Genomic DNA, 25223 nt, shown 5'->3' with positions numbered 1-25223 from the left:
CAGCTCCTCCGGTGTTAGGTGACTCAGAACAGCCCAAGCATGTGAAGCTCTGCTGAGCTAACCACCTGCCTGCTGTCCAGTCACGTCAGCAGGGAGCTCTGGAACCCCTCTTTGCTTTCTCTGGATCAATTCGATGCTCTAGCTGTTAACGTGAAGATTATTTACTGAATTTGGCCCCTCTGAGCAGAGGGTGTAGTTGAATTGTGTCCCAAGAAGTAGTCTGCAAACAAATTGTCCTCTCACCCCCAAGTTTTGCTCCTGGAATTGATGAGGTCTGGGGAACCATATGCTGAGGTTAGGGGTTTAGGGGACTCCAAAATACCGACTTACCGGGTCCTGCTCAAATGAATTCCACCCAAGCCTTCTCAGCCAAAGAGAAAAACAAAGTTTATTAAAGATTCACCATAATGGGTGGAGTCTTAAGAAATCTCACCATTTGTGAAGCCATATTCAATCTAAGCTAGACTGATTCTGAGCGCCTTCATGAAGGCAAGATGGAGCTTATATATGCAGAAAGACTGTGAGAGGGACCAAGGGAGGGTTCTGGGGTGATGGGAGGAGGGGTTTAGGGAGGGTATTGAGGAGGAGTCTAAGGATGGACACGGTGACTGGGGTGAGATCAGACTCCAGGAATGGAATTAAGGGTGGGAAGTTGCCAGAGGCAATCTGGAGGTAAAAGACCATGTAGGGCTAGGCTAGTTTAAGATATTTTGATATTTTGACAGTATATCAGATATTTTGATAGGATCTTGGGTGGGAAGTAGCTGGACAATGGAAGGCTAGGCTAGCTAGAGATTTGGACCTCGTGATAATGAAAGGCTTATGGCCTCAGACGAAAGCCTGATCTACTGGGAAGAGTCACGGAGAGTTTCAAGGCGACTCCCAGAGACTTTACCCCATCAGAATCTCAATCTCTTAGAGTTTCTGTCAGATCTGGCCAGTATCTGGTGGAGTATTTGGCTCATACATTAATTCTAAAATCTTCCTCAGTTAATATTTCTGATTTCCAAGGGCTCTCAGCCATCAAAGAACACAAGGGCACCAAATTCCACACATGACCTGCTTAGATCATAGGTGTAATATCAAAGTCAGGGTCGGTAAGTGGAGTCTCATGTTACAACATGAAAACCTCCAGATTATTTCTTAAATCTTGTGTACAAAGTGGAGCTGGCAGCCGTGTGCCTGCATGGCTGCCCTCTTTCCTGGCTAACCTGATCATCCTTCTGACTATTCACTTGTGCCCTTAAGAGATGTATACTTCAAGAATGCCAGGCTGGTGCTGGTATAATGCATCTGCTCTCCATGGGAGGAGAACGGGTGGGTGTGTCAGGGAGGATAGCTGAGGCAGAGGTGAAGATCTGCTGTCTTTTTCATTGTCTTGGCTGTAGGATGGTGGGTTTATGGTCTCCCTTCTCCACATGGTGGGTCAGAGGCCAAGCAGAACTTGGACTGCTCGTGACTTCCTTGGGTGGAGGGAGGGTGTGTCCTGAGGAGAGTGGGATGAATATAGGAATTCTCTGGCTAGATTAACAGGCTGTTTTGACAGGTCATGACTAACTGCCTAGTCTCTGAGTAATTCTAAGCTTGATGAGGAGGGTATGAAGACTATAGCTGGTCATTTTGCTATCCTCAAAGGGTGGTGGCACCTGAATGTATTGTAGGGACAGGGGAGGGAATGTAGCCTAAGCTCCACACTGTGCAGCAAAAGCCAGGCTTTTTCCTGGCCTGCAATTACTGAAACAATACTTATGTACTTAATGCCTTCCTTCTCCATCCTCTTCCTCTTTGTGCCCTACGTGACTGGTGGATACACAATTCCTAAGCATTGTGGCCTTAGGGACCCTCCCTTTTTGGAGTAAAAGGTATGAGAGGACATAATCAGGAATTATGTAGAAGTAAGGATGATAATGTTGGGGTAACACGTGGTGGAAGGACCTTGGGTAGCACCCCTAGGTTTTTGCCTGGGTATTAGAATCAGCTTAGGATTTTGCCTGGTGATGGGCAGAGATAAGAGTCTTAGACTCACTGCTCTTTGTTTTTTGAGTCCCTGCTTCAGTTTCTCCCTGCTCTTCCTTTCCCCTTCTTTTCCTGGTTTTGATATTTTGGACGTTTGGCATGGTTGGATGTGTCTGTTGGTGGATGGGCATTTTCTACTATGTACCCGTTCTGTATTTATGAATATTAAGACGGAGAATTGTGCTAACCCCCACTTGAATCAGTGGCCCAATATTCCCCTTCTGCTCAGACTCAATAGAACCTAGATCCCTGGAAGAGAAGAAATGGAGCCAGGAAGTCATTAGGGGGCAGCTTTAAATTGGCCACCCTTTTCTCTCTTCCTCTTTGTTCACTGAGTGGAGAAGATTCCCGGGAGTGACCAAGGTTACATGGAGGAGATTACTTCATTCCATGGGAGCTCCAATTAGTTGACCTGAGGTCCAGTTCTGAGCTTCTACCATTTTATGAATCGGACCTGCACTGTGTTTGTTCAGTATGTTTGTTCCTATTTCCATGCCCATATATTTCCACGCACAGCAAGAGTGAGTGAGCTTTCTTTCTTTTTTTTTTCCAGACAGACTACATCAATGCCAGTTTCATGGATGGATATAAGCAGAAGAATGCTTATATTGGCACGCAAGGTAAGCTGGGATCTGTAATGTATGCCTGGCTCTTAGTCAGCTTTGGGAGCTCTCTGTGATTTCTTGGACAGCCACCTGCTTTACACCATCCATAGCTACAACCCCAAGGAAGGAGGCAGCTGTGCATAAGACATGGTGGGAGATCAAAGTTGTGGCTTCTTGGTGGGGCTGGGAATATTTAAAGTTTCCCCTTTAAATGGGAAGGACAGAGAGTGGTGATTTCTGTGCTTTGTCAAACTTGGAAGCTGGTACTTGGGAATGCTGGGTTAGCCTGGAAGTCTTGGGTTTGCATTGCAAATTGGAGGCAGCAGAGCATCAGAATTCTTCAGGGCAGGCTCAATACGCTTGGTTATGGAGGCAGGGATGGCAGTGGGAGATCAGAGATGAAGCCTGGAGACTGGGTGATCTCTCTGCCCAGCTGTTGGGGCAGCATTCATTTTGGCTCTGCTCCTGTATGCAAGCCAGAAAGGAGCACAGTGATCCTGGGGAACTTGGACACCCTCTCAATCTCCATCCAAGAATAGGACTGGCAAGTCTGATGGTGACAGTTGATAGCACTCATGTCTCGATGTGAAATCCTATTTCCCTCTAGAGAAGGGGTTCTTAACTTAAGGACTGTGAACTTATTTTAACAATATTCTTGATAATCATATTTGTCAGTCAACAAACATTTATTGAGCTCCTACTACGTGCCAAGCACTGTGCTAGACAGTTCCTGCCCTCAAGAAGCTTGTAGTCTAATGATGGAAGACAACAGACAAAATATAATTGGTTACTTTTGTAATCCTATGTGTTTTCATTGATGAATTTATAAACATTCTGAAGGAAATCCTCAACATTAGCAGAAATTAAGTGACCAAATTTTGGTATGATTCTTTTAACAATCCTCAAAAAGCAAATCAAATCAACATTCATCTATAGTTTTCTCCTGAAAAACTTTGGCATTTGATTTCTCTGATGGACTAATGGCAGCAACAAAGGAAGTGGCGAATATGGCATCACCAACTGTTCACTCTAGGGAGGGATCTGTAAAGTATCGGCGCTTTGAGCCTGGGCCAAACCCTTAAAAGAAGCTCTGTGTAAAAAGCACGCGGCTTCTAATGTTCATTCTTAGTTCTTTCTGATCCACCAGATTGTAGGTTTCTGTAATGCAGAAACCCAGTTACACCCTTGTGTGCATACACAGCAGACATATATGCACACATGCATGTATAAATATGCATGCAAGGCACATATGTGTCATATGTAAGATATGCACATACATGTATGTGTGAGCATGTATATGTAAAGTGTGTGCACACACATACATATCTTCTTCTGTTTCCCTTGTTGCCTAAGCATTTAATGGGTGTTTGTTGATGATATTGACTTCACTAGACTGCCAGGGGAGTTCATGTCATTATTGAGGCCAAGAACCCCTGCCCAGATGCTCAGTGGCATCTATGTGAAGCCCAACTACTGCTCTATTGATATAGTCCCCTCAAGAGAGGACTTAACAGTCAAAAGTTGGGCCTCCATTGAGAGTTCTCTGGTGGATCTGGAGGAGGCAGCTTGCCATGGAAGAGTAGGACTTACTTCTCTGCTGCCTCGGACCTCAGACGACTGAAGAGTCCCTTGGCTTGACATGGTGGATGGAGGGCTGCCCTTGGAAATGGGAGGGCGGCCATTCCAGCACTGCCCCTCCCAGTACACTGGCTCTGTATGGTGTCTCGGGGCCTCCAGCCCCGAATTCTCTCCACTTCTAACTCCCGGACTAAAGAGCTCCTGATCCACTTTAGGAAAGGGAGCTTCTGCCCCAGAAGTTCCCCTATGCTGGTGAAATGAGCATAGTAGCTGACATAACAGGAACTTAATAAATGCTTGCTGGATTGAATTAAATTAAGTGGAATTGAAATTCTGAACCATAAAGTATAGAGCACTGGGTTTGGAGCCAGGAAGATGTGGGTTTGAATCCTGCTTCTGACCCTTGCTACCTTTGTGATGCTGAACAGCTCACTTTAGCCTCTCTTGGCCTGTTTCCTCATTTGTAAAATGAGAGGGTTAGACTCAGTGGCCTCCAAGCCCCTTCTAGCTCCAAATCTGTGATTCTAAGTTGCCAGTTGGGTTGTTGCAGACAGTGTAACAGAGAGTTGATTGTTGTTGGTGTTTGTCCTTCACCCTTGAGAGAACTGTGACATCAGGAAGGTCATGCTGTGAATGCAAGTGAACTGGATTTCAGTGAGGGAGGGCTCTGCAAAGACACCAGCCTCACTTTCACCTCCGGAGCCATCCAGGTCCCCTGGTGAGATATTCAGCGTGACTGGAGATGGTCCTAACAGGGAGTTGATTAGAGATGAGTGAGGAGTCATGGATTTGTGGTGGACCCAGTGAACAAGCTCAGGGTTTTATTCCAGCCATGTTCAGTAACACAGAGAAGGCAGATGGCAGGAGTTATCCAATGTTGGCAGTTATTAGTAAGGCATGAAAAAGTGGGCTGAAAGATTTAAGAGTGAACTGGGTATGGAAAAAGCTAATGACGGGCTCAAGATTGTGAGGGGAGAATTCGCAGCATGGATTCTAGAAAACACAGAGGAAGGATGGTGGGACCAGAGGTTATAAGGAGGACGTAGGAGGGCTGGATATTTGTGGTCAGGGGAATTCCAGAGTTTGGGATTGTAGGTAGTTTTGAGAGATAGTAAAGTCCAAGGTAGAATTATCCCGATGGGTGGTTTAGGTGGATGAGAGATTGAAGTCCTGGGAGCTGAGTTTAAGGAACCAAGAGGGCAGGGTTTTCAGGGTCATTGCCCATGATAGAGTCGGAGATTATGTGGAGAAAACTGTTATAAGACAGAGGCCAGAGTAACAAAGGTGGGAAAATCTACCAACATGAACATCTGCTGTCTTCCTCGCTCCCGGGACCCTTCCCCCTTCCCTCTCTTTCTTACCAAATGACTCTAACTCTAATTCTGACTTACTCCTGCGTTCCTGAGAAGACAGAGATCTCTCCTCTGCTCTGAATCTGAGCAGGAAAGGACCTCAGAGACCAGCCAGTCCAGCCCTATTCTGACCAAGAACATCCCCCAAAGACACTTAAGCAGCCTTTGCTTGAAGGCTTCTCATGAAGGGAGGTTGCCACCTTCTCCCAAGCCGTTGTGGGCACTTTTGGGTAGCTCTGACTGTTAGGAAGTTTTTCCTGGTCTCAAGCCCACCAAGTCCAGTCCCCCTGGGCATGCTGTGTCTCAGGTGAATAGCATGAACTTGAGAGCCTCCCTACCTTGGGCGCCTCTTCCTTTTTGGGGTCTTTTCGAAAGGGTGGCTACCTGCCCTGAACCCAGTCTTCCTTACTGGGATGGTCAGCCTCCCCCCTCACCTGTGTATGTTGCTCACTTGATGCAGTCCATGGCTCTGTGATTTGGGGGTGTTGTGGGTCCACCCTCATGATAGACTCCAGTGGAATCTGCATTTTATGAAAGACCTTTTTTCCTTGATGAGCTCCCTCCTGACCACGTTGCCCCCACACTGTACTTTCGAAATGGTGAAACTCCACATTCTTACCCATTACATTTCTAGCTTCAATATCCTGAGAAACACTAGAGCCTCAGAGCTCCTGACTTAGAGCTAGGAGGGCTTGGGTTCAAATCCTGACACCTCTTACTTCATTTTAACCTCTTGGAGTTCCTCCCTCTCTAAAATGGGCTCGGTAGCACCTGCCTCCCCAGGTTGTGAGGTACAAGTGAGAGAGAAAAGGTGTGAGCAGACTGTGCTTTGCACACCATCAAGCATATAAATACACATAAAACTAAGCATATTAATATGAATGAGAGCTATGATTATCTTAGTCAGTTTGCCATATTCGTCCAATTTCACCAAGATCTTTTTGGATCCTAACTTCATTTAGGGTGTTAATTATTCCTCCCAAGTTTGTGTCGGAGCAAATGCACTGATGAATGATGCCGAGATCCCAAGGGCTGGGTGGGGGGGGGGCTCCTTCCGAGTCAGGCCCACACCTTAATGACTGTCCTTCGGGGTGAGCTTTCCAGCCCTATATCACCGTCTCTTTCACAAGAGCAGGACAGGAGACTCTGTCACCTGATGAGAACTCTCTGTGAGCTGTCTTCAGCATCCCCTCATCCACCACGCCAGTCACCCTATTGGAGAGGAAAATGAGATCCGGCATGACATGGCTTTGGTTTTGTGAAGTTTTTTGTTTTCAATGCCACTGTCATTTTGCACCGTCTGACTTCTTCTGGGCTCTGAATCCTCCCTTGTCACAAAGAAAAGCAACAAAGCACAGCTGCCTTTGGTCTCTTAAGCCTCAGGATGGACTTTTGTAGTGCCCCGTCTCTGTGGAGGAGGAGCCTGGGGGCGAGGGGAGAGATCGGGGAATTGGCTTCATCCTCTCTTCTGGGGGCCAGGGTTGGTCTTCTGGCCCCTTCAGCCACCTTTTCATATTTTTGTTTGTAGGATGTGAGTCATCATGCAGACACGTCTGTATGAGCCCTCCTTCAGAAAGGCACTTCCTTTTTGAGGTGGTGTTTGCCAACCTCGTCTTTCATCATCAACTTCTAGAATTTTGTCAGGAATCGGAGGCAGGCTCACTAACCTAGAGTTTGCTGCCTACTTTGTCTTCCTTAAAAAAAAAAATCAGGCCATTTGCCCTTTTCTAATCTTCTGATCATCCTCAACCTTATAAAGATTATTGACTTAAAAATCAATCATTCAAATTTTATTGTGTCCACATATGTGGGCAGCCAGGCAGGCACTGTGCTAGGTACAGGAAGATACGGATACAAAGAATGAAACAATCCCAGCTTTTATTTCAATGTCCTAGGATGTAATTCCCCAGGTCTGATAATTTGAATTGCTCCAGGGTAGCAGGTGCTCTCACTGTCACCTTATTCATGCTGGGTATCAATTCCCTATCGCCATTTTTGTTCTGTCTTTTCCAGTCCAAAGATCATTTTCTTCAGCAGAGAAAAGGGCAGCCTGAGAGCTGAGCCACTCTGCCTTCTCTCCTTCAGTTATTAGCTAGTCTACCCAAAACATTAGACCCTTCTTTGGTCCTCCTCTCTTCTCTAGCAGAGCTTAAAAAAAAACCCAACCAATGACAACTATTTCTATTTATAATCTTTAACTTTCTTTGCCTGCCTCAGTTTATTTGGAGCTTTAGGGCTGACCCAAGTCTTAGAAGACTGTACCATTCTTCTCTTCTTTGTCTTTGGCTCTATCTTCCATGCTTGTCATTTTAAAATCTCAGCTGCTAAGTTCCCTGTATAGACACATGGGTCTCTTTACTGCGGTGGTATCTAACATGATCCCTCACTATCCCAGGACTAGCAGCTGAGTGAGATTAAAATGTAATTGGGAAATTTTTTTAAAAAATTAAAAATGCAATAAGATGTAGATAATGTTAATTTGTGGGTTTTTTAAAAAGTCATTCTGTGGTCCCCAGGAATCCTTAGGTCTTGTTGAGTGGCCTCATTTCTATTTGAGTTTGATGCCACTGCTTTGACTCAGTGCCGTTCTTTGTCTTCATGCCTTCCTAATTCTTGTTCGTGAAAGCTTTCTGCCTCTTCTAAATTGACTTTGCCTCTAGATTTTTATTTCGTGGGATCCAATCTATCCTTTTTCTACAACTTTTGAAGTCTGCCCTCCCATAATTTAGGGTTTCTGTCAGACCGTTCTGGACTTTCCCTCTTCTCCATCACAAATTCCAAGATGGTGTAGTCACTTTCCTCCCAAGTTTCTTAATATCTCCACTGCAGTCCCAACTGTGTGTATTCACTGTAGGTAAGAATGAGGCTCAGAACAGAATTTTCCTTTGTTGAATCTTCTGCCTTTAGGAAAGATAAAACTATCATGGAAGCATGTCAGTAAAGTATTAGCTGTGCTTTTTTGTTTGGCAGAGTTTCAGCAGATGTTCTGATAATTGAAGGCCCCCATCATGGCTCTCATGGTTCTGTGCCAGGCTTGCCATCCATTTCTGAGTTCCTCATCTATTTCCTCTTTCTGTACAGGTAGTCTGTAGTATATTCCATGAACAATATCAGCGACTCCCTCCTCAGTTAATTTTAAACCTTTTACCTAGTCTCTCTTCCTCTCTCCTCCATTCTCAGAGGAATGTACCCTCTTCCTCCTTTCCATGGCAGATCTTCTCACCTGGATTCCACCCTTCAGGTATCTCGTATGGTGCGGCCATATTAATCATCCCGCCTCTGCTTTTGTTTTCAATTTCTCTCCTGGCTCTTTCCCCTCTGTCTAGAAACCTCAGGTCCAGGTATTCAGAATAACTCCAAACCTTATACCTTTTCCTAAACCTCTTACCATCTCAAGCCATTGACCCACTTCCCCCCCTCCTATTCACTACTAAAGTTCTTAAAACCAAACCAAACCCAGGTAGTCTCCATTTGTTCCCTCCACTTTTTCACCATGCATATTCATCCCCTTAAAATCCGTTTTCTGCCCCTACTGAAACTGTTCTCCCCAGCATCACTAACTGTGGAGTCAAGTGTAGACTCAAGCATTTATTAAGTGCCTACTGTGTGCCAGACACCGAGCCAAGTGCTCGGGAAACAAAGAAAGGCAAGAACGAGTTTTTGCCCCCAAAGAACCCACGGTCTAATAGAGGAGACAACATACAAACAACTAGGTGCAAACGAGGCACGGCAGGATCAACTGGATTTGGGGATTAGAGTTAGAAAATTTTGGCTTTGCCACTCAATACCTGGCTGCCTCTTTGTTATGTCACTTCTCTGGGCCTCCATTTCTTCATCTCTAAACAGAGGGAGTTGAACTGGATCTCCTCCAATATCCGGCTCCAGCTTCAGCTCCAGCTCTGTCATTTTGGAGCCTCCTAATTGCCAAAGGCGCCATCTTGTTTTTAGGCTCGCTCCTTCCTGAATTTTCTGCTGCATTTGATACCATTGACCACCCCACGTTCTCTTCTCCTCTGGTTTCTGTGACCTGGGCATATTTTTGTCTGTCCTAACTCACCTTCCTGGTTTCCTTTGGCTCATGCTCTTTTTCCCCCACTTTTAGTGTGGGTATTCCCAGAGCTCCTGCCTCGTTTTATATTTGATCTTTCCCTCGGCATCATACCTACTGCTATGGCTTTTGTCACCTCCATCTTGTAGATGATTTTTATATCCGAGATTTTGTTCTGTACTGGTGTATGCTCTGCCAATGTTTTAAACCTAGTATGTCCAAAACAGAACTCCTCATCTCTAGATTCTCCCTTGCCCTGACTTTTTCCCCCATTGATGGCATTACACTGTTGTCATCCTGCTTTGAGATATTGGAGTCACAGCAATCACAGAATTTCAGAGTTGGAAGAGACCTCTGACTCCTACCCAGAAAGAATTCTCTCCTTTAACCCAGCCTCAAAGTGGTCACTTAGCTTTCACTTGAAGATCTTCAGCGAGGGGAGCCCACTACCTCCTGAGGTGACTTATCTTGTGTTTGGGTCTTATCATTAGGAAGGTTTTCCTAATGTCAAAGCTAAATTCACCTCTTTCGCGCTCTGCCCATTACTCCTCGTTATGCTCCTGCAGCCAAACAAAACAAATCTAGTCAATTTTTCTTCTCCGTCAGTGCCATTCAGATATTGGAAGAGAGCCATCATGACCTTCCTATGTCCCCCACCCCCCCCAAGCCACAAAGCTCCTCTCCAAGCACATTTGGTGTCATTGATAAAGATATTAAATGCCACAGGACCAAGCACAAGTACCTGGGCACTTCTCTGGTGAGCTCCTTTTGAGTTAACGTGGAATCATTAGCGACTGATCTCAGTATGGCATTCCGGTTTTGTTTTTATCTAATTGTACCTTGTTTAGCCCCCATCTCTGGCTTATTATCTTTAACTCTTTTAGCCCCTTTCCTTTATTTCCCCTACCTGCAATATTTAATTGGTTGCCATTTTCCATTGACTTTCCCTCTTGTATCTGTTGCATTCCTTTCCTTCTTTCTACTCTCAATGATACCGTCCTAATTAAGGTGCTCATTGCTTCTATTATAATTGCATTCTTACTGGTTTTCTTTACTTTAGCTCCTTTTCTTCTTCAACTCATCTTTCACTCAGTTGCCCAGGAAATCTTCTTTACTGATCAACTCACTTTTCTGCTTGGATACATCCTATGACTCTCTATTGACTCTGAGGGAAAGGGAAAAGCTCCATATCCTCAGGTTCAAGTCCCTCCAGGATCTGGTTCTAACCTAGCTTATGTCTTCTGTTCTAGAGAGACTGTCTAGCTCTTCGATTAAAGTGAGACCAGGACACTGTCATCATATTTTTTCTTAATGTCTTATAACCTACCTCAGGACTTAGTGCTATGTCCTTCTGGTTGGAGAGGGTGGTCATCAGTGACAGAAGCTACAGAAAGCTACAGGTGGGCAAAAAGGGCCATTAGCTTTAGTGATTAGGAGGTCATTGGATGGCCCAAGTAGAGGAAATTGCAGTAGTTCGGGTGGGTAGTCACTAAAGTGGTGGCACCATGTGAGGGATGAATGAATGCATGTTACAAAGGTGGAATCAACAGGTCTTGGTAGCCTCATAGGAGAGGTGAAAGGGAGGGAAGGGGGAAATCTAATTCTAAGGCTTCCAACATGAGAGACAGACTGCAGGGTGAGATTCATGATTTTTTTGGTGTATTAAGCTCAGAATTTTTTTTTAATTTAATTTAATTAATTTTCAAAAAGTAATAGTTGAAACCACAGGAGTGAATGAGGGAGGAATCATGGAGAAATGGAGAAATATGAAAGATGGCTAATGGCAGACCCTTGGGGATGCCTGTAACATTAAGGGGTCAGGGAAAGACAGAAGGAAATCAAAGGGGCACAAGTGAGAGGGCGTGGAAGAAAGCAATCCTTGTGCACTGCGTTTTCATTAGAATCCATTAGGGGCAACGTACAAATTAATACACAAATTACATAGCAAGGTAAAACAAAGGCAAGTTCGAGTTTAGGTTATTTTTATTTCCTAAATAGAAAAATAGTAATTTTAGTAGTGGTGTACTCTTCATGAAAGTATCCACTCAAACCCAGCTCCTCTCTATTAAATTGCTCCTTCTAACTATTCCCCTTTCATTTAGGTCTGCAGTTTAGATTTAGGGCAGTTGCTGTGAGAAGTGAGATGGGGAGGTTGATAAGGGTAGAAGAGAATGATTGGCAGCAAGGGGTCAGCTCTGAGGTTAAGTAATCACAAGTTTGTGGCAGGCAGAATGAGTGTCATTGCTTTGCTGTGTCTTGTGATGCTTAGCCGGCATTGAAGTTGTATGGCAAGGCTCACCAAGGACTGAGGACAAGGCTTCCCAGGTCGGGAACAGTGAATGGACAGATCAGGGGTCAGGGATGGGAGGGCAAGAAGTTACAGGGTAGTTGTGGGTGGAACATTAATAAAGTGGGAGACCTTAGAGTCCAATGTGGGTATGGAGGCAAGTCATAGGAGAGTAGGAGAAATGGGCTGAGATTATGAGAAGTCTAGGTCATATATTATTACATAGAGGGTGAAAATGTGAATAGCAGGGGAGAGAAGAGGAAGGACAGGTGGTTTGGTCAGAGAATAGAATGTTCAAGGTATTGGATATTAGAATTTTGACAGAGAACTCAATTTAATAAACACTTATTAAGTGCCTAATCTGTACTAGCCACTATACTAAACATTGGGGTATAAATTGTTGGGTTTCTTCATTCTAGAAGAGGACCATGACATCAGGGAAATGATGACATGACTTGGAGTTGACTTTGATTTGAGTGAAGGAGGGCTGTGCAAGGTCACCAGCCTCACTTTCTTCTCCAGAGCCATCTGGGTCCAGTGGCCTTATGTTCACCAGGATGACTGGAGATGGCCCAGGATGCATTAGGAGACCCTGGCCCTTTCAGGCTAAGGTCTTTTCTGGTTCTCACTTTGAGTGAGGTAATGCCCATTCAGTGAATAGGCCTCTTTAAGAAGTTAATCTGGGGATGGCCACTTTCATCAAAACTCAAAAAAAAAAAACAAAAAAAACAGGGAGTGGAAGACCCTCAGGGTTCTTGGCCAAAAGAGAGACCGGTACTATTTGGTATTTACCTTGTCTCTGTGCTAGGAGGGCAGGGGCCCATTTTCCAATCTACAAGCTCCAGAGTGAATTGGGTTTAAGGCTTTGGTATAAGGAAAAAGCACGGTCCTTGCCCTCAGGAGTTTACAGTCTACTGGGGGAAGACTACACCCAGAAGGAAGATAGTAAGGAGGATGGGAAACACCAGAGAGTATCTTGTTCTGTGTAGTTGAAGCTGAACTGCTGCTGATGGAAAGAGGAGGGTCACTTGGAGAGTCCAGCCCTCTACCAAGGAGAGCTTTGGGAGGAGCTGAGTGCTCTACCCTCCAGCCCTCCAATCAGAGGGAGAGGAGGCTGGGGGAGGTGGAAAGGTGTTGAGTATCCCTGGCTCAATGAGCAGCATGGTGATGGGACTTGCCAGGATCAGCTTATCCTAAGAGGGGCATCTTGTTCCTGGAATTGCAGATTGAAAGCAGAGATTAAGATCTAAGGTATGGCCATTCTAGTGTGTAGTGACTAAAGTGAAGAGAGAAGACAGTCATTGGAGTTGAACATGGAGGAACTTATTATGGGGTTAGGTTGTCAGAGGGGTATCAGCTTGAGAATTGAAGGGCCCTAAGAGTGATGAGAGGTTACAGAGAAAGAACCATAAGGACCATGAATCAGATGCTAAGGTCAAAGAGTTGAGTTGGCAATCTGGGTTATTAGGTGACAACAGTAGTGTTATAAACAGATGGTGTGGCCCTCAAAAGAAGACATCACACCATTTTCTTGGATGCAAAGAATCAGTCTGTATGGATTGGCTTCTTGAACAGGCGATAAACAAGAAGAAAATGTGACCTGAAGATGTACAGGAAGAAGAAGGGAAGACGCTCAATGTAGGGGAAAGGATCTAAGCAAAGATGAGGGGGAGAGGGAGCCTGAGGACAGCATATTTGTGCCACATCGAAGAATCAAATCAACCCAACTTAAGCACAGTGTGCATCTCAAGGAGTACTGGGAAATAAGATTGGTAGGCTCGGATTACATAATGGAAGGCCTTTAAAGCCAGGCAGAAGAGTAGATTTGACAGGATGGAGAGAGCCATTTATGACTTTTAGCAGGGAATCGGCAAGATCGATGTGTTGTTTTAGGAACATTATGAACATTTATCCTGGAATCATAGATTTGGAGCTAAAAGGGACCTTAGAGTTCATCTAGTCTGCCACCCCCTCCTTGTTTTATAGATGTGGAAACTGAGGCCCAGAAAGGTGTTCACACAAGTAGTACTTGGCAGAAGTTGGATTTGAACACAGGTTCTCAAACGCTAAATCCATTTCTCTTCTTACTACTACTACTACTACTACTACTACTACCACCACCACCACTACTACTACTACTACTACTACTACTACTACTTCTAGGTGGTTGGGGGATGGTTCGGAGAAGGAAAGACTGTAAAGGAAATGCAAAGGGAAGAAGTTGACAGGATTTGTTAACTACCTGACTATTGGAAGGAAGGAAAGATGAAAGAGAGGAGGAGGAATCAACATTTCTGCCTGGGGTTTATCTGACAAAAAACATGATCTGCAGAGGGATCTCTATGTGGGAAGGAAAGGGAAGGAAGAGAGTCAGGGAAAAGAATTAGTCCTGTTTTTGAGTTTGAGATTATAAGTCATCCAAGATGGCTTAGCTGAGAAGAAAGGACCAGCCAAATGGACTGGCAAATCATCGTAGAGTGATCATTGGAACTCTAACCATGGATTAATTCCTCAGGAGAAAGAACCTAATGACAGAAGAACAGAAGGCTAATATGGATCCCATAGTTAGTTAGGGCATGGAAGAAGAAGGAGGAGAAAAAGAAAGAAATGTTTTCTTGTGTCATATGCCATCTCCTGCTCTATCCCTTCAGGTCCCTTGGAGAACACCTACCATGACTTTTGGCTCATGGTCTGGGAGCAGAAAGTTCTGGTGATTGTCATGACCACACGGTGAGTACCTGCTTGTTTACCACCACTGCCACCCCTCCCCACCTTCATCATGAGTGGAGGTAAGTGCTGCCAGAATGGGGGAGATGGATTGAGGTTGGAAGAATATGTTTGGGTTATATATTAGTAAATATCATGTGAAAACACGAATGGTTGGAGGTGGAGAAGAGAAAGGTAGGTAGATGGGATCAGAGAATAGAATTTCAAAGATCATGATGTTGGATGTCAAAATATTGGAATCAGATGTCAAGATGTTGGAACAAGGTCTACAGGAGGGAGGTGGGAGATTGGTTTTGATTTTCTCATAATGAAGGTCAGAAAAATCCTCTCAGGAGTGCTTTCAGAAAAACCTGCAAAGACTTACATGAACTGATACAAAATGAAATGAGCAGAACTAGAACATCGTATGCAGTAACAGCAACATCGTAAGATGATCACTGTGAATGACTTAGCTATTCTCAGCAATACAATGATCTAAGATAATTCCGAAGGACTTAAGATGAAAAATGCTATCCACTTCCAGAGAAAGAAGTGATGGAGTCTGAATGCAGATTGCAGCATATTTTTTTAACTTTCTTTTGTGTGTGTGTGTGTGTGTGTGTGTGTGTGTGTTCTTTCACAACATGATGAACATGAAATATGTTTTGCGTGATTGCACGTGTATAACCTATATCAAATTGCTTACCTTCTCAGGGAGAGAGGAAGGGAGGGGAAGAATTTGGAACCAAAATTTTTAAAAAATATTAAAAATTGTTTTTACATATAATTGGAAAAAAAAGAAATATAAAAATTCTCACTTAAAAAAAGAAAAAAGAAAAACCCTGGTAGAAAGGAGAATAAGCTGTTTTACTCGTGGCTTAGGTACTAAGGAATTGGTATAATCAAATTGTAATGGAAACGAATCTTGTGGATTCATCATAGCTATATAACTTGTGCCTTCTCTTTGCTTTGATAACCATACCCAAAGTGACTTCACTGTCTTTTCCTAGTAAGTCCTTAACTAAATTCACCTCAGCAGCTTTTTTTATTGGCCCCTCTGTGTCAGAGGTAGCCCAGCCCTGGTCTAGGCACTCTGCAGGAGACAAATGAATGGCTTCCACCTAAGTAGGTTTTGACTTTGTTAAGCCCATCAGATATGGCTCTCAGCTTGTGTTTTTACCTGTGATCTCTGCTGAAGAGCAGTCAGGGCTCAGAATATTAGCTAGGCATCATCATCTAGTGACCATTTAGCGATGCCTGTATTAGAAAAGGCAATTCGGTGAGACTGAGGATCCCTGGATTCTCAGGCTCTCTGTGTCAGCTTGAGCAGGTGACCTAAATTCTCAAGGCCTTAGTTTCCTCATCTATAAAATGGGGTTTATGTAGGTTGGCCTACATCACAGAATTTAAAGTTGGACAGATCTGATCCAGCCCATCTGTCACAAAGGATAACCTTTACAACATAGTCCCCAAATGACCATGGAACCTCTGCCCGAAGCCCTCAAATAAGGAAGTCTTACCCATAAATTTTAGGAAGTTTTTCCTGACATCTGGCCCAAGTCTAGGTCTAAGTCCGACAGCTTGGTGGCAGTGTGGATAGAGTGCTGAGCTTGGAATTGTGAAGACCTGAGACACTGACTCGCTGGGTGACCCTGGGCAAGTCACTTAACCCTGTTTGTCTCAATTTCCTCATCTGTAAAATGAGCTGGAGAAGGAAATGGCAAACCACCCCAGGATCTCTGCCAAGAAAACCCCAAATAGGGTCACACACCTGAACAACAACAAAGGTCTAAGTCTGACTCTTGGCAGCTTCCTCACATTGCTCCTGCTTTGCCTTCTGGGGCAAAATTGAACAAGTCTAAATCCCTCTTCCACTTGACAGATATTCACATGTTTGGATACAGCTACTATGAGCCCCCCAAGTCTCCCCTAAGCTAAACTCCCTCAATCTCTTCCTTCACCTTAAGTGCCATGGACCTCAAGCCCTTTCGCAGTCCCAGCTGGCCTCCTCTGGAGGTCTCTGACTCATCAGTGTCTTTTCTAAAATGTGGTGCCCAGAACTGCACCCAGGGCTCCAGAGATGGTTTCCACTGAATTTGTAATTTACCACATCAAGATCTTTTTTGAATCCTGAGTGTCATCGAGTTTATTAACTGTCCCTCAGGCTTTGTGTCTTCTACAAGTTTGATGAGCATATTATCTGTGCTCATTGACAAAAATGTTAAACAGCCTGGGGCCTGTATAGATCCCTAGGGCTCTCTGCTGAAAGCCTCTTTCCAAGTCGATGTCAGACATTTAATATAACTCTTCTTCAAAGCTGGCCATCCAACCAGTTCTGACTCTGTCTAATTGTATTGTCATCTAGCCCATCTCTCCCTGGTTTTTCCATAAGAACTGTATGAGATACTTTCATCTATTGTTTTGATAAAACCTAGTAAACTACTCATAGAACGTTCCCATGGCCCATCAGGTTAGTAACCCTGTGAAGAAAGGAAAAAAGGTTAGTCTGGTGTGGCCTGTTCTTGATGAAGCCATGCTGACTCTGGGATTGTTGCTTTCCCTCTTAACAGTTGCCCTTTCTTTAGTAATCCACTCCATATTTTTGCCCAGCTCAGTGGCCTGGACTTTGCGGACATATCCTCTTCCCTTTTTTGGCATGTGCCCATCTCTTGTCTCAGGGCTCCTCTCCTTTGCTCCACCATCTTTCCGATGTCATTGGCTGACTGGCCTAACTTAACCGGCTGCTGGGATGTGCTTGCCTGAGCCTCATCTAGGGCAGCTGAGCTGCCCTTTGTCTCCCTCCTCATCTCTGCTAACTATTCCCTCTCATTGATTTCTCTTCTCTTCTTTCCCGTCCTTGGGTCATTCTCCTTGGCAGAACTTAGAAAAGCAGAATAAAAAACTGATTAGTCCTCCCTCAGTTACCATCTGTCTCGTTCACTGCAAACATTACTCCTTCTACCCCTTTCTGGATTTCTTTCTCCTAAATGTGTAACTAAAACAAAACAATCCCCCCAAACCACCTGAAACACCACCAAAAAGTCCTATTTCCCTGAGCTTTCTTGGCCAGTTTCTGCCTGGGGTTAATCTCGCTGGACCTGACACCACTCTTTGAGCACTAGGTTATTTTGGTATTCAGCCTAGGTTAACGACTCCTGCTTCTGCCTTCTGTGCGCACTCTCCTACTAAAATCTAAGTCGACTAGGGCATTCTGGGTGTATCTAACATTTGTTCTTTTTGACGGAAGTCTCATTTTCCCTTCGTTGTCTTCCGAATTTTGTCACTGAGAGTTTCCCATCCCTCTTGGACTGATTTCCCCTGTAAAACTTCAGTGGTATTTCATCTCTTCTTCCTCTGAACCCTTTGAAATGTACTTTCTTAAAATCTAGAATGTCTGTCAGCCTACACTCAGCTTTCTTTTCCTTCTCTTTCTCTTTATAGTCAGTCTCTATAATTCAGAGACTGATTACCACTGATGAAATTCTCCGTGCCTGTTAGGCTTTATTCCTCACCTTCTCTCCTCGACTTAAAAAAAAGCCATTTAAAAGCTTCTTAATATTCAGAAAAGGCCATTATGCTACTTGTTAGCAGCAGCGGTGAATGCAAGGGTTTGAAATGATGTGTGAAACCATTGATTTGGATTTTTAGAAAAAATCTCATTGATTCACTTTCCCTATTTTCCAGCATCACAAAAAGTAATATGGTCTTTCTGTCCCCCACTATGCTACAACGTGGGGGAACTTGAGCAAGTAATTTGAACTCTGACCTCAGTTTCTTTGTAGTAATATATCTCTGTCATGCTTTAAGGTTTACAAAGCACTTTCCTGGACTAGGTAATTTTTAAGGTGCCTCTGAGTGCTATTTTCTAAGATTCTCTGACTCTGGGCACTTTTTAAAAAAGAGTTATGAGAATGGTTTGCTGTCTTTTTTACTTAGTTGTACCTACACGCATCCCTCTCCCCCTGAGCACTGCTCCCTCCCTCCCCCACTCTCCCAGCAGACTGTGTAATCCCCCCTCCCCCTCTGCCCTCAGCAACTATATAGAATGGAATACCTTGAGGTCAAGGGAGGTATGGTATCTTCCATCTGTCTATATCTAGCTACTCAGAGCCCATCTATCAGGCATCTTGTGGCTCCCGGTCTGTCTTCCCTTCTTTCTCAGGGAGTTTAGCCCCTGACTCACAGGCCCAATGTTGCCCTCATACTGGGGTTGGGTGGTGGGGAGCAGAATTTCAATATACATGTCACTGTCCCATCCTAGTCTCCCAGTTCATCATCTTCCTCAGCTCCCAAGACCTGCGTGTTCACTCTATATTATTATTATATATTTTAGCTATGCTTAGGAGTGTGGTCATTCCCTGAGCTCACCCATGATTCTTCAATCTCCAGTGTCCAGAACTTCAAAATTCTTCTTAGACCCCAGCTTTCTGTGTTTCCCACCATCTGTCTGTGCTTATTGCCATCTCTCGTCATTCCATTCCTCCTTGTTTTTCTGCTTCCATAACCTCCCTTTTCTCTTATTTTAAAGGTTTTGTTGATGCTTCTTACACTTGACAATTCCCTCCTCTTGTGGATTCACTCTGCTCTCTGGATTTTTATGATCACTGTGTCTTTCTGGTTCTGCTATCTCTGTGATGGCTCCAGCTTACTCTCCTGTGCTGGTTCATCATCTGTCCTGTTCTTTAGGCATTGGGTATCCTCCAGGAGGCTGTCCTGGCTCCTATTTTCTTATCTTTCAATATGCCTTCTCTTGATCTCACAGCATCTCTGGGTTATCATTCTTTCGGTCTACATATCCAGCCCACGTCTCTCTTCTGAGCCAAATGCCCATTGGCTATCTCTTCCTGACTGGTCATTTATCTCCAACTCACTGTGTTCCCAGAGGAGTTCATTATTTTCCCCTTCAATCTGTCCCTCCTCCTAACTTCCTGATTTCTGTCATCCTCCCAGGTACCCAGATTCACAGCCTCAGAGTCATTCTTTGCTCTTCCCCCTCCTGCCTCCTCCCTCCCCTCACCCATAGGCCAGTCAATTGCCAAGTCTTGTTAAATCGAGCTCCACCACGTGCCCCACCTGTCTCCTCCACTCACAGGACCCTCATTCTGGCCTTCCTAGTTGGTCACTTCCCTCCCAGCACCCTCCAAACAGCTGCCAAATGAACATGCCTGAAACACAGGTCTGACTCCCTCACTTCTCTCACATCAGAAACTCAGAGTGTTTCTATTTCCTGTGGGGCAAAACTAACCTGAATCATTCTCTGCCCAAGCCAGACTGACCACTGGCTATCTCCCACACTTGACCTTGTTTCCTGCTGCTGGGTCTTTGCCCACACTGTTGCCACTGCCAGGAATGTACTCCCTTTTCCTTCCCCTTTGCCTCCCTCCCTCTTCACTTCATCTCACCTGATAATCCCAAATTACTTTTTCTTCCTCTCTGTGTTCATACCTTCAAGCCGGATAGAATCAGTCTCGTCAAGGGCAGGGATTCCCATGCTCAGAACTGAGGAGAGTTCCTCATACCCAGTAGACAGTTAATAAATGCTGATTGGATTTTACCTTATGTCTCCCTCCCTCCACTTAGCTCAGGTTGGGGTGTGTCTGGAGCCCACTCACCAGGTCTGACACAGTCAGGGCTCACAGTTTCCCTTCCCTCTGATCTGAGCACCTCCTGGAAGTCCCTTTTCTCTAGCTTGTCCTCTGTACAGTGGGCATGATGTGTGTGTGCTTGTGTATGAGCGGAGACCCCCAAGGTACCAGGAGGCCTTTCCCGAGAGGACAGTGGCAATGCGAAGATCCCCTTGGCTCTCATTCATACTCCTCTAGAAGGGTTCTGGTCGGCTTTTGTGTGGGGAAGCAAGGGGTCTCGGCTGCAGCAGGACTCGAGAGATGTCCTCTGGTCAGGGTGGATGGCTAACTAGCGAGCCCCTCTTGACTCTGGGCCTTTGTGTGTCTCCCTCCAGATTTGAGGAAGGTGGCAGGAGAAAGTGTGGCCAGTACTGGCCCTTGGAAAAAGACTGTCAGATCCGATTTGGCTTTCTCACAGTGACCAATCAAGGAGTGGAAAACATGAACCATTATAAGAAAACAACGCTGGAAATTCATAACACAGAAGTAATCCTCTTATGTTCCTCCTCTGTGATGCCTCCCTTCTAGAGGGAAAAGCCTGTGTTCTCAAATCTCCACCTAGCATTGATTTCGGTGTAAGGGAAAAGAAGAATTGGGAGGCACTCCATGCTGGTGTCTGGGAATCCAATTGGGGGGGCTCCCAAGTAGCGCATAGTGGGCCTCATGTCCTCCTTGCCATCCTAGCATTGCTGCCCTAAATTAAACATGGGCCCTACAACATGGCTCATCCTAGGACTGTGCTCTGGGCTGCCTCCTTGGGAAACAGAGCACCAAGACTTGCTAAAGAGGTGGTTTTGGGGGATTATTCCAGTGGTTGGAACTGGAGCTTGCATCCTGTAGGGAGGTTCTCATAGGGGGAGTTCAGGAGAAGGGAAAAGAGCCAGGAGGGAAGACACAGGAGAAGGGGCTCAGTGTAACTAGGAAGAAAAAGCTGGTGAAGATGGAAGCCTGAAGGGAATGGAACTGAGAGGGCTGAGCAGAATAAAGATGAGGGGCCATGAGTTAGAGAGGCAGAAATATTGTTTTAGCCAGTCTTGGGAGGAGTAAAGGTTATGGAGGGAAGGGAAGGAAGGGATGCCTAGCACTGATTGTTGGTGACTTTCGGCCCTCAGGAGCGACAAAAAAGACAGGTGATTCACTTCCAGTTCCTGAGCTGGCCAGATTATGGGGTCCCTTCTTCAGCTGACAGCCTGATTGACTTCCTCAGAGTGGTCAGAAACCAGCAGAAGATGGCAGTCAGGAACTTGGGACCACGCTTCAAAGGCCATCCCAGAGGGCCGCCCATAGTGGTCCACTGCAGTGCAGGCATTGGCAGGACAGGTAATAACTTTCAGATCAGATCTTGTCTTTCAGAGGGCTAAAGGCACAGAGTGCTGGGGGCCACAGTAGTTGATTTTCAGGAAAAGGACTCCTTAGATTTGTGGCAGGCAGATTTCTCTAGGATGCCTTGTTCAATGTGAATCTGGCAACCCTAGTGTTATCTACTGACTGTGATAAATTTACTAAACAAACATTGAAGAACATTCCAGCAGAGTTGCCCTTCGGCCATGGAAGGCTGAGGGCTTACTAAGCCAGGTTGGGTTTTCCCCATCCTCGATTCCCTCCCTTCTCCTTTCTTCCTTCTCTCTTCTTTCCTTCTCTCCTTCCCCCTTTGTTTTTTCTTTTCCCCTCTCCTCGTTCTTTCTCTTCTTCCCCCATCCCACCCCTTCTTCCTGTGATGGATAGTAGCGCCTTTCTATCCATAACTGAGCAAACAGGTTTTTTCTCAAGAGAATTATGACATATTATGAATTATAACATTATCTGTTCCAGACCAACCATCCCATAGTCCTCCCACTTTCTATTCTGAGTAATGCATGGCGGAATGAAGGGCCAATGTACTTGTCTTATGCCTCACCCCACCCAGCAATTGAGGCAACTCCAAAGGAATTGGGTCCTGTCTCTTATTCCAGTTGGAGGGTCCTTCCTTTACTTTTTCCCCTCACTGTTCCTATGCCTCCCTCATGCTTTCAGACAAGTGACCTTTCTTATCTTATATCTTGTTTTAAATTGTCTTCATTTACAAATAGAGCCATCTTAACAGAGAATAAAAAAGCAGACACATTACTCCCAACACCTCCATTAAGTCTGACAGAGGTGCAGTGTGCCACCCAGAAGTGCCTTCCCCTCTGCCAGGAAGGAAGGAGGAGCTCCCCATCTTCTAGATATGCTTTTGTGCCAGCTTGTGCCCAGGCATCCCGGCTCCCATGGTGGGTGTTTGCCGTCGGGGTTTCACGTTCTTTTCTGTTTCAGACTACTGTAGACAGAACTTCAGTTCCTTTTGGGCAGGGGGCACCAGCAGGAAAGCTCCCTCGACTGTCTGCTTCCTTCCACAGGTACCTTTTGTTCGCTGGACATCTGCCTAGCACAGCTGGAAGAGCTGGGCACGCTGAACGTGTTTCAGACAGTGTCCCGCATGAGGACCCAGAGGGCATTCAGCATCCAGACCCCGGAGCAGTACTTCTTCTGCTACAAGGCCATCATTGAATATGCCCTGAAGGAGGGCATGGTGCCCCCTGGCTACCATTTGCTGGGCATCGAGAGGCAATAGCCGGCATCTGGGGCCTCTCACCTGGTGGCAGAGACTGGCTGCCCATCAGTAGCCTTTTGCCAGCCTTCCTCCCTCTCCCTGGGACACTGCCAAGCCCCAAGGTGGCCATCAGTAACGTTAAAACAGACCCTCCTCTTTCTGCATCTCCTGGTACACGGCAGCCTTTTCCTTTGGCTAGCTAGCTCTGATGAAATCTCCACAAGTATCCAGTGGCTAGCAGCTCATCTTCTTAATTTCTAGCACCTGCTATTGAACTGTGCCTTATTAAAACCAAATTGTGGCTACCATTTTTTTGACAGGGGTCCCCAGAGGTAAGTGGGAAAGGATCTTCTCTTCCCCTCTCCAACCCCTCTCGCCTCTAACCTCCTCACCTTGACTTTGCCACAGTTTGATGGGGAAGGAGGTGAGAGACCACCTCCAGTTCATCCCAGGAGAGTCTGACCAACCTCCCTATCCTAGAGATCATCCCCAGTGCCAAGAAGGTGTAAGAAGTAAGGCGTGTCCTCCAGTCTTATCTACCATTCTGTGTGCCTGTGTGTGTGTGTGTTATGTGCGCGTGGGTCTGGATCTGTGTGTGTGTATGTAATATATACTGTATGTGTTAATATGTACGTATTATATAAATCCATATGTACACACCTCTTTCTAGCAGTTCATGGGGCTCCATGCTGGAGGTCAGGCTGCCATGTTCCTTGGAGGTCATTTCAGAAATGATACTGTTCATTGCCCATGGGGCACCCCCACCCAAGGGAGTATGGGAGGGGAGTCAATTACGCATTATACCGTTAGACAGAGAGGACATCGTGACAATGTCCTTTACCCTACTCCCCACCATCTACACCCCCTCCCCGAGTGTGGACCACCTCCCTCTATTGGTCATGGCCTGTCTTTGGCCCTGGTAATGCTGTATGTGATGACCCTGGCACGTTATTCTCCCAACTTAACATTTTTTTTCTCTGTTTACCTTATCAATTGGGGGAAACCCTTTACCTTGAATAAGGAGCTGCAGATCTCCACTGTGACATTCGAACCCTCTATTTCTCCCTAGTCCTCCTCAAGGGATGATGGGGATAAACTCACTGAGGAGCCAAGGCCAAAGGCAATCGGTACGAAGTCTTCAAAGGGCTCACAGGGACCCTGGGCACAATATGGGAGGGGGAGCTTGACCTGGGAGAATCACTTGACAGGAAGAGCTTTTCTGAATCATTCCCTTCTCTATCACCTCTTAGCCCTGCCTTCCCCTGCATCCCCCTGCCTTGTTGCCTGGATGCTCTTTCTCTGCCAGCCATATCCTTGTTCTGTGCCCAGAAAGAGCTGAAAGTGGTTCCTGGCTGGGGGCCCCCACAAAGAGATCCCCCTACTCTGTAATTGCTGTTTGTCACCCCCTTCCCTGCCATGCCCTATCCTGCCCCAGCTCGACGTCACCAACTGTTCACCCTGTGCTGAGGGGGAGACTGTCAGTAATGCAGAAGCTCCTCCCTCCCAGAAGATGAGGTCGGCGGCTGAGTGGCCCTCAGTCATTTTATACTGTAACAAGTTCTTTGAATGTGTATATTCTTATTTTTACAATCTTTTCATTTTGTATTTAACGTTCAAGGATTGAGTCAGATTTGGAGAATAATTGTAAATGTTCATATTCAATACCTTATGGCGATACAATTTTGTATTTACATATAAATATACCTACAAATGATCTGACCCTTTTAGCTTCTTTGATGTAGCATCATGGGCTGGGTGGAGGAGGGACAGTATTCAGCATATGTCCTCTTCTGAGATTTCAAGGGGAAGGGAGAGAATCCCCAAGTCCTCTGTCCCAAAGGCTAATCCTCCCACAGAGGGGTCCAGAGGTCCCCTCTGGAAAGGAGCTGGGAGAAGGTTGCTGTTGGGGACCAGGGTCTTCTGTATGCTCCCTCCCCCATGACAGCTCTTTCCAGCAGGTTATCATTAAGTAGGCCAATCAATAAGTATTGTGGTGTCTGTGCTTGGCACTCTTAGACATACAAGAGAAGACACAGTCCCTGCTCTCCGGCAGCTCATGGTCTAATTGGAGAAAAAGGACGAATTCTTGAAATGCTAACTAATGATAAAAGCGGGTTGTGATAGATTCATGGATGGCATGGATCAGAGATCACTGTGGGTTGGGTGGGATGGATTCAGAGAAGAGGAGGTCTGGTACAGCCCACAAAGATCACAGAGGACTACAGCAAGGAAATGGGTCCACTGCAAGGGAGCAGAAGAAGGCAGGCACCTCGGGTCCTGGCCTAAGCTGCTCTTCTGTGGGTTATTCACTGCAGCAGAGGAACCAGTGAGATCCTCACCTCCCTTCAAAGCCCCTCCTTCCATAGTAAACTGGCCCCCAGAGTCACTGGGCATTCCAGTGGGCCTTTGTATCTCTGTAGCTAGATCTCTATGTTTTT

The 25223-nt window shown here is 45.6% G+C and overlaps 1 protein-coding gene across 1 annotated transcript in view; it reads left to right on the top strand.

The window, feature by feature from the left end:
• The window catches only part of PTPN9 (protein tyrosine phosphatase non-receptor type 9), a 67744-nt gene extending 43245 nt beyond the window's left edge, over positions 1 to 24499 (top strand). Inside the window, exons 9-13 of the mRNA XM_036734753.1 lie at positions 2570 to 2636; positions 14538 to 14616; positions 20552 to 20702; positions 21329 to 21536; positions 22592 to 24499. Coding sequence (XP_036590648.1) covers positions 2570 to 2636; positions 14538 to 14616; positions 20552 to 20702; positions 21329 to 21536; positions 22592 to 22806 — 720 coding nt within the window. The 3' untranslated portion in view covers positions 22807 to 24499. The remainder of the gene's footprint in view (positions 1 to 2569; positions 2637 to 14537; positions 14617 to 20551; positions 20703 to 21328; positions 21537 to 22591) is intronic.
• Positions 24500 to 25223: the final 724 nt, after the last annotated feature.

This window comes from Trichosurus vulpecula, chromosome 8 (assembly GCF_011100635.1).
Source record: "Trichosurus vulpecula isolate mTriVul1 chromosome 8, mTriVul1.pri, whole genome shotgun sequence".
In the NCBI taxonomy this organism is placed as follows: Eukaryota; Metazoa; Chordata; class Mammalia; order Diprotodontia; family Phalangeridae; genus Trichosurus; species Trichosurus vulpecula.
This window is presented reverse-complemented; position numbering and strand designations above follow the sequence as displayed.